Source organism: Saccopteryx leptura, chromosome 2 (genome assembly GCF_036850995.1).
Source record: "Saccopteryx leptura isolate mSacLep1 chromosome 2, mSacLep1_pri_phased_curated, whole genome shotgun sequence".
Lineage (NCBI taxonomy): Eukaryota > Metazoa > Chordata > Mammalia > Chiroptera > Emballonuridae > Saccopteryx > Saccopteryx leptura.
The window spans coordinates 330,508,665-330,518,252 of NC_089504.1; the positions used below are offsets into that span (position 1 = coordinate 330,508,665).

Sequence of the window (9,588 nt, forward strand, 5' to 3'; positions counted from 1 at the left end):
GGAACATCCCATTGTGGTTGTGATTTGCATCTTCCTGATGATTAGTGGTGTTGAGCTTCTTTTATGTACCTGCTGGCCATATGTCTGTTCAGATCCTCTGCTCATTTTTTAATCCAATAGTTGGTATTTTGCTACTCAGTTGTATGAGTTCATTACATATTTTTGATATTAACTCTTATCAGATACATGATTTGCAGAAATCTTCTCCCATTCAGTAGGCTGCCTTTTCATTTTGTTGACCATTTCCTTTTCTGTGCAGAAGCTGTTTTCTAGACCTACTAGTTTATTTTTGCTTTTGGAGTCAGATCCAAAAGTATCATCACCCAGATTGATGTCAAAGAGCTTACTGCCTCTTAATTTGCAAAACCACCCAGAGGGGTGTAGGACATTTTTTACATTTTACAAAGGAGAAAATTTAAACACAGAAAGAATGTTTTCTCCCCAAGATTAATAGCTAGTCAGCAGTGTGCCTGGATTTTAGCCATTTCTGTTGGAATCCAAAGCTTGCCTTTTTCAGTACAGTATAATGCCACCTAGGCAGGAGAAGGGTCTGAGCAAAAATGCAGAGACTGGAAAGTGCAGTGATGTGGCTTTTTTTTTTCTTTTTCTGAAGTGAAAAGCGGGGAGGCAGATAGATAGACTCCCACATGTGTCCGACCTGGATCCACCTGGCATGCCCACTAGGGGGCATTGCTCCATTGTAACCGGAGCCATTCTAGCACCTGAGGCTGAGGCCATGGAGCCGTCCTCAGCGCCCAGGCCAACTTTGCTCCAGTGGAGCCTTGGCTGCAGGAGGGGAAGAGAGAGACAGAGAGGAAGGAGAGGGGGAGGGGTGGAGAAGCAGATGGGCGCTTCTCCTGTGTGCCCTGGCTAGCAATCGAACCTGGAACATCCACACGCTAGGCCAATGCTCTACCACTGAGCCAACCAGCCAGGGGCTGCAGTGATGTGTTTTAAGTGGAAAAGTTTCATTGAAATTTGAGCAGTGAATAGGAAAAGTGGTTGGAGAAGCAGGTAGAAAGCAGACTGTGGGATGTCATGTTTTTGGCAATGGAGAAACCATTGTAAATGTTTGAGGTGAGAGCATAATTCAGAGCCAAGACCAGGGCTCCACATTCCCTGCTGGCCCCTAAGAGCTGGCAGTTGCTGGTGCTTCCCCATCAGCCCCAGATACGCTCAGAACTGACCACTAAGGCACTTGACCAGCATTTGCTGCCCTGCCATTTTTTTTTGAGAAATATTTTTTAGAAAACCTTCAAGACTTGTATTGTGTTAGAGCTGAGAGAGCATTCATCTTGGGGGTGGGGTGCAAGGGCGTGGGGGCAGCGTCACCTAGGGGAGACAGTGGCGGTGACTGGTGCACTAGGCAGTGATTGAGGACGTGGAGTGGACAGATGCCAGGACAGACTGGATGTGGGGGAAGTAGCCGACGAGGGCAGAGGTGGGTCTCAAAGTAGAGTCAGGCGTATGTCCATCCACCTGCCTGCCACACTGAGAGCCTAGGGAGGTGTGAGGATCATGGCCCTTTCGCCAGCCTCATGCCTCTGCCTTCGTAAGTCCTGAGCTTCCAGTGATAGGGGTAGAAATGGCTGATCTTCCAAACAATGGCCATCAGTCCTTCCTCTGTGAATTGGTATAATTTAATGTTAAAACCTTTTCACACTGAAATAATGCCTTTACCCAAACCTCTCCCCCTCCCCCAGTTAACTAACCTTGGAGTTAACTAGGATCCCTAGCACTTATGACTGGAAATTCCCCTCTATGCAATGTCCTATCTGGACCTATGAGTGACTTGACTAGATGCCCAGAGGTCTGTGACGCCGAACTTATGTCAGGGTCAGAAGCAAAGCAGCTAACTGGTGTCCAGAGTGTCCCAGAGGCAGAGTGCCTGCATACACAGACAGTCTTCAGAAGTGGTCAGCCCTCAGGGGAGGCTAATTGGGCTCTGCTGAAAACTACAGATTCTTTTTTTTTTTCATTAATTTTTTTTTTTTTTTGACCGAGACAGAGACGAAGAGGGACAGACAGACAGGAAGGGAGAGAGATGAGAAGCATCAGTTCTTCGTAGTGGCACCATAGTTATTCGTTGACTGCTTTCTCATATGTGCTTTGACCTGGGGGTCTACAGCAAAGCGAGTGACCTAGGGCTCACGCCAGTGACCTTTGGGCTCAAGCCAGCAACCCCTTACTCAAGCTGGTGAGCCTGTGTTCAAGCTGAATGAGCCCGCACTCAAGCCAGCGACCTTGGGGTTTCAAACCTGGGTCCTCTGCGTCCCAGTCCAACACTCCATCCACTGCGCCACCGCCTGCTCAGGCTATGGATTCTTTTCTGTGAATAGCAACTGCCTGTGAAACTTGTCAGAAAGTAGATGGTAAATGAATTTCAAGTACTAAATGAATAATTATTTAAAGGTACTTCCTGCCTTTGACTTTATACTATTTTTTGTGTTATTTTCTTTCTTTTAACAAATAATATAAAATAGTACATATTGTGAAGAATTTTAAGCACATAGGGATATAAAAGCAGAAAGTATCTCCCTTTCACCCTCAACTTTGTTCTGAGTTTGGTGTATGTGCTTTTAAACACCTTCAAAGTGTTTGTATGTAAATGTATATACATTTCTCTCTTTCTCTCCAAATGAGTCATACTATTATACTGTCTCCTCATTTGCCTTTTTTTTTTTTAATTATTGATTGATTTTAGAGAGAGGAAGGAAGAGAGAGACAGACGGAAACATCAGTCCATTCCTTTATGTGCCCTGACCAACAATCAAACCAGCAAGCAGTCTTTGTGTATTGGGAGGATGCTCTAACCAACTGAGTTGTCCTGCTGGAGCTAATTTGCCTTTTTTTAGACTTACTGTATCATAGACATCTTTTCATGTTAAACTATAAATTTTTATCATCTTAATAAGCTACGTACTCTTTTATATATTATAATTTTCATGACTAAATTCTCTTTGCAATCTAGTTTTACTTTTACAAGCAGTGAACATCACTAAAGTTTTGTGTAATCTTAGAAGTAGAATTTCTGTGTCCTAAGAAAAGGTTTTTTAACATTTTGGTAATTGTCAGTGTGCCCTAGGGACAAGTTTTGCTGGCTTGCAGCAGGAGTGTGTGTGAGGCCCTTGTGCTCCCACCTATACTAGCAGGACAGACTCTGGCTGGCAGAGAACAGGCAGGTTGGCCCCCTTGTGCGGCCCTTGTGCTCCCACCTATACTAGCAGGACAGACTCTGGCTGGCAGAGAACAGGCAGGTTGGCCCCCTTGTGAGGCCCTTGTGCTCCCACCTATACTAGCAGGACAGACTCTGGCTGGCAGAGAACAGGCAGGTTGGCCCCCTTGTGCGGCCCTTGTGCTCCCACCTATACTAGCAGAACAGACTCTGGCTGGCAGAGAACAGGCAGGTTGGCCCCCTTGTGAGGCCCTTGTGCTCCCACCTATACTAGCAGGACAGACTCTGGCTGGCAGAGAACAGGCAGGTTGGCCCCCTTGTGAGGCCCTTGTGCTCCCACCTATACTAGCAGGACAGACTCTGGCTGGCAGAGAACAGGCAGGTTGGCCCCCTGTGAGGCCTTGGTTGGTTGTGGCCAAGAGGCTGCTCATGTAATCAACTGCAACAGCTTCTTGCAGGAGCCAAAGTGAATGAACTAACCAAGCACCGCCAGACCGCTCTCCACCTCGCTGCCCAGCAGGACCTCCCCACCATCTGCTCCGTCCTCTTGGAGAATGGAGTGGACTTCGCCGCTGTGGATGAGAATGGAAATAATGGTAATGCCCAGTCATTCCCTTTATCCAGGCTGAGTGCCTTAAGCAATGCTTTATTGTAGGGGTAGAGGTGCACTGCACCCTTGGGTTTGCTCCCCCGGGGAGGTCGGCTTTCACAGGGGCAGAGCAGTGACAGGGAAGGCTCTGAGCGAGGCATTCAGCATGCCACTGACCAGGCCTTGGGAGGCCTCCCAATCTGAATGGTAACCCTAAGAGCCAAAAGTGGCTTCTTGTGAAACCGTTAAATCGCATCCTTGGATAACTGGAAGCAGAAAGCAAAGTCTTATACGGTTGCAATTATAACTCATGCGTGGGGGGTGGTGAAGACTGGAAAGGATGACTCTGAATGGGCGGTGGCTGGTCTGCCTCAGTCCCTGAGGTTTATGAGGGTGAGCAGCAGTCAAGATTGTCTGTGTGTGTTTCTGGACTTGCCCAGTAAAAGGATTTATTCCCTAGCTCTTCATCTCGCTGTCATGCATGGTCGGCTCAACAACATCCGGGTCCTCCTGACAGAGTGCACCGTGGATGCCGAAGCCTTTAATCTAAGGTGAGAGTGTGTGGTCTGGAGCAGAGGCAAGTGCTCCATGTTGCTTGGCCGCCCTTCAGAGCTGGTGGTCCCTGGTGCCTCCTGGTGCCTCGCATCGGCCACAGGTGCATGCTGCAGAACTGGCCACTTGGTCAGCCTTTGGAACCTGGAGTTTTTCTTTTTGAAAAATACTTTTTTTTTTAGTGAGAGAATATGGGAGGGACAGACAGGGACAAACGGAAGGGAGAGATGAGAAGTATTAACTCATAGGTGTGGCATTTTAGTTGTTCACTGATTGCTTTCTCATATGTGCCTTGACCAGGGGTCTTCAGCTGAGCCAGTGACCCCTTGCTCAAGCCAGTGACCTTGGGCTCAAGCCAGCAATTTTTGGGCTCAAGCCAGCGACCATGGGGCCATATCTATGATCCCACGCTCAAGCTGCAACCCTGGGCAACCCCACACTCAAGCTTATGAGGCCGCACTCAAGCCAGTGACCTCAGGGTTTTGGACCTGGGTCCTCAGCGTCCCAGGCAGACGCTCTATCCACTGCGCCACTGCCTGGTCATGCTGAAAAATACTTTTTAGAAAAACTTTTATGACCTGTTATGTGTGTTGATTTATCCAGTATCACAGAGTTCAGAAAATCCCATTTCTTTTGTGGATGATGGCTGTGGCAGATACATATCTAACTTTTCAACTTGTTTTATCAGAGGCCAGTCGCCACTGCACATTTTGGGACAGTATGGCAAAGAGAATGCAGCAGCCATCTTTGATCTCTTCCTAGAGTGCATGCCTGAGTATCCCCTAGATAAACCAGATGCAGAAGGAAACACGGGTATGTACTAATGTTGTGTGTCCTGTCTCACTTTTATCCCTCACTTCCTGGAACAATCAGCCCAGGCACGCGTGTCACCCAGTGCAGTTCAGCTGGGCTCTGCGCGTCTGTCAGATCCCTGTCATGGGATTTGGCAGTGTCTCATATTAGGCATAAGCACATATGATGTGTATGTACTGCTCCAAAGCCATACCCATGTTCAAACAGGCCTGCCCACCTGTTTGTGTTGCCCTTATTTACCTCAGTACAGGTGACTAGGGCCCTATGCAAGCTCCCAAATCCCAGGAGAGAAAGTGGGCAACAGCATGTGTTGGCATGCTTTGAAAAAGTGGCAAGTTATATGCATATAAAGGCTGACATCTTATTGGGGGGTAAAAAATAGGCCTTTTATGTTGTTGCTCTAGCTATCAGCAATCACTATGTTAATTTGTATAGCTTTCATAGTTTAATACATATGTGTGTGTGTATTAATACACTTTTACATTTGTTTTTTTGTTGAATAGTCACAACTACCCTGTAAGGTCAGAAGCAGCACATATAGCGTGTCCCCACTTTTCAAGTAAGGAAACAGATAAAACCCAGATCTCTTTCTTTCTAGTCCAGGCTTATGAGCACACTGCTGCTGCTGTGTGTCCGTTCACTTGCCCTCGTGTCAGACAGAGCCTCCATGGCCTTTGGCAGAAATGCAGTCACCAAGGGATGTCCTGTACCTTAGCTCGGGGCCAAATATTTTGTCATCAGTTCTTGGCCTTGGCAAGAGGTCTTGGTCTTGATACACAAACGTGTTTTTTAAGCTGGCAGCGATGAGCCTGAACTTCAGAGGAGTCAGCCTGGGAGTGAGCTGCTGGACCCAGCACGTACTCCAGTGAGCACCATTTTCCAGGAGCAGGTAAACAGGCAGGCAGGCAGGCGCTGAGTCACGTAGACGAGCTGGTTCCAGACTCCTAGCTCCCATAGTCTAGCAGGTGGTTCCGAGTAGATTTTGCAGGTTCTCTATGCCCATTGCTTTATTTGAAATAATAACCCATCTTGCTGGATTATTTAGAGAATTAAGTGAAAGACTTTAAATAAACTGGTAAAGGTAAGCAAAGGGGAGCTGCTACTAGCTGTAATTGTCAGTAGAAAGGCCAGCAGGATGGCCTGGCCAGAGCCCAGGTTCCCATTGGGCCTGCACCCACACAGCAGAAAGGCTCCATGGGGTGGAAGAACTTCCTAGAACATGGTTTCCGCACTGACTTTCAGAGGCCTGTGTACACACATCACAGGCCTTTAGATAGTTACATTGTGTGAAAAGAGCTTTGTCCTCATGGTGTTTCATGCCAGAGGAAGGCTGCTGAGGTAATGGAGTTCCTTCTGTGCCCACCCCCTCCTTACTTCTCTTGTTGCCCAGGCTCTGAATGGGGAGGGCTGTGTCTGTGGAGCTGCAGCTGCTCCAGAGTCCCCGGCTGCAGGCCAGGACCTTGACCAGACGATGCTGCAGATGCTCTGTGGAGGTCTCCCGAGAGCCACAGGGCTCCTCTGTACTGATGGGGACTGTCCTAACAGGTGTCCTCCCGGAAGTCTGTCCTACCCTAGCTGTCCTCTGCTGGCCCTTTGGCAGTGCCAGGCATGGGCCCCAGTGGGAAGTACCCTACCTGTGGTTTTGTTTTCCAGTGCTGCTCTTAGCCTACATGAAGGGGAATGCCAACTTGTGTCGTGCCATCGTCCGATCTGGGGCTCGCCTCGGGGTGAATAATAATCAAGGAGTCAACATTTTCAACTACCAGGTTGCCACCAAGCAACTTCTTTTTAGACTGTTAGGTGAGTTGCCTACTTTGTGCTCTTCTGCTGCAAGCAGTTACAGTGTTGATTTTCTAGATTATCTTTAAATCTCATAATGACTTGCTCCAAGATTTGAACTAGTAGTGTTCCAGGTATCACATCGGACTTTCTCTGTGAATGCCACGAAGGGCCTTGAGTAATGGTGGGAGGCTCACTATTAGCAGTCTCTTTGCAGAGTGCTCACTTGGGGCCCCTGTCAGTTTCCCACTCCCTTGATGCTACCAGAAATCCATGAGCTCCAGGTGGGTCACCCTCCGCTTGGTCCCAGCTGCTTATCTGGTCCCACCCTTTATCTGTGAGCTCATTCATCTCTTCCTCCTTCAGAGTAGCCGTCTGCCTTAGCCCCCACTGGCTCCCTTTCTTTGTTTTCTCTGTTCTCCTTTGTGAAGAGGAATGCTTCATTCCTGTTAATTTCATATTTGCTAATTTTTCCTCATCTTCATCGAGGTGGCAGGAAGAATCAGAATGCATCAGTGCCTGTTGTCACCCACAGTGCATACAGACGGTTTATTGGCCCCATGCTATGGGCAGAGAAATGAGCTTGGCAATACTTAGTAGATAGGTGATTTTGATGGAGGTGACTTACCCAAGGTCACAAAGCTGATGTGTAGCAGAGCCAGCACTAAAGCAGTGTTTCTGTAATATCTGGTATGTTTGCATGAGCTTGGTCAGCCTTTTAGAGCCCAGTACACAGTACTGGTGTGTAGGGGGTGCTGGGCAGTGACTGATTCGTGTGCTGCCCCTTCCTGCAAGCTCGGTCTGCTTCTGTGCGTGGAGCGCTCAGAACAGTGCCTGGCATCTGGTTACGTTCGGGAAATACTAGGGATTGTTCTGTAAACTCAAAACTGAACTCCCCTCCTCTGGTTCTTTTACGTCTCTCCTCCGCTGCATGTCCCACCACAGGCTCAGTGCTTCCATCCAGGAACCTAGGAATCGCCCCTGTCTCCCTCCTGCTCCCTCCCTCCCTCCCTCCCTCTCATCCCCCACTTCTATTCACTCACCACATCTTACAGATTCTGCATCCTCAGTGTCTCTTGTCCGGGTCCCCTCCTCCCTGGTTCCCTTTACCATTTGGTTCCTGCCAGTCTTTCTCGCTGCTGATGTTGGCTTTCCCCCTGCCTGCCTGTGTTTCCCCACAAACGCTGTGCTGGGACACTACTTGGAGTGCCATTCCTTCTCCCCAGTCTGCACGGCAGGGGCTGCTTCTCCATGCTCTCTTTCCTGGACCCTCCCTGACACAGAGTGACTGCTCCTTAAACTCCGCGCCTCGCCGCGCAGTCACTGTCTGACAGGAACTGGTCTTCTCCTGCCGATGTTACAGATATGCTGTCCAAGGAGCCTCCATGGTGTGACGGCTCCAACTGCTACGAGTGCACTGCCAAGTTTGGAGTCACAACTCGCAAACATCACTGGTAAGAACCCCAACATCACTTGCCAGAGGAGTGAGGGGACTTCTGCTGGTGTCATTGCTTCTGCCTTTTTCCATGATAAGCCCTGACCTTGCCAGGGCCCTGCACTCTGTGGGCAAAACTTGCCCAAAGGGAGTGATGGAATGACAGGACTGCGCACACCACAATGGTATCAGGAGGGCAGGGGCACTCAGACTGGTGGCTTTCCTGCTGAGTGCTGGCTTCATGGCTCCCAGGGAGCCTGTCAGGCCTTATATTGTCTCTCCCAGGCTTTCTTCTTACTGCAAAGCCCCCCTAGAAACTGCTTCCTAGCTTGAACACAGGATGCTCTATCAAAAACTGAGGAGCTATTCCCATGAAAATGAGACTGTCCTTTGGCAACTGCTGAGTCTCTCCTCATCTTTAAAGAAAGAGCCTTCTCCAGAATCACTTTAACTACTGGCTAGAATCTTGTGTTCATGGACTAAAAGTGATACATGAATTGGTAGAATTTGGTTGGCAATGTGGCTTTCCTTGTACTGGGAAGCAGTCTGCTTTTTAGCATCCCTCTCATAATTCCTTTCTTTGCTTCTACAGTCGTCACTGCGGACGTCTTCTATGCCATAAATGTTCGACCAAGGAGATTCCCATTATAAAGTTTGATCTGAACAAGCCTGTGCGAGTTTGCAACATTTGCTTTGATGTACTGACTTTGGGTGGCGTCTCCTAGTGAACCCAGGAGAGTCCAGGCCACCTCCCCGGTCACCTTCCTTGCAGCAGCTCTGCTCACCAGCCTGACCCGACCCAGAGCAGGGGCTGGCCATTGCCTTCCTGTGGCAGTAGACTGGAACAAATGATTAAGGACCACGGTATGATAGATCCCGTTTCAGATGACTGTGTGCTTGTCAGCGTGTCAGCCTGTGATCGAGTTCACTAGATGTCTCACTAATTGGACCACGCCATTAGCCTAAGTGGTAAATGTGATAGGAATTAGACCCCATTCTGCTAGCAACATACAAGAACGCTTCGAAAACCATTTTCCCTCCCAGTAGCCTAGTGTGTCCATCTCAGAGCATTCATGCAGTCTTCCGCCTAGGCAGGCTCACTGAGCAGCACCCATCAGTAGGAAGCTGGTGTCTGGCTGATCCATGGGAGCTGGCTTTATTCTAGGGTAAGTGGCTTTGGACTTCTCTACAGTGTTTTCATAAGGATTATAAGATCCTCTTGCCCCAAAGTCTTTTTTTTTTTTT

General features: G+C 48.6%; 1 protein-coding gene across 1 annotated transcript in view; it reads left to right on the forward strand.

Moving 5' to 3' along the window:
* ANKFY1 (ankyrin repeat and FYVE domain containing 1) overlaps positions 1 to 9,588 on the forward strand; it is a 75,047-nt gene extending 65,459 nt beyond the window's left edge. Inside the window, exons 20-25 of the mRNA XM_066363411.1 lie at positions 3,624 to 3,771; positions 4,225 to 4,315; positions 5,005 to 5,129; positions 6,783 to 6,929; positions 8,272 to 8,362; positions 8,936 to 9,588. Coding sequence (XP_066219508.1) covers positions 3,624 to 3,771; positions 4,225 to 4,315; positions 5,005 to 5,129; positions 6,783 to 6,929; positions 8,272 to 8,362; positions 8,936 to 9,068 — 735 coding nt within the window. The 3' untranslated portion in view covers positions 9,069 to 9,588. The remainder of the gene's footprint in view (positions 1 to 3,623; positions 3,772 to 4,224; positions 4,316 to 5,004; positions 5,130 to 6,782; positions 6,930 to 8,271; positions 8,363 to 8,935) is intronic.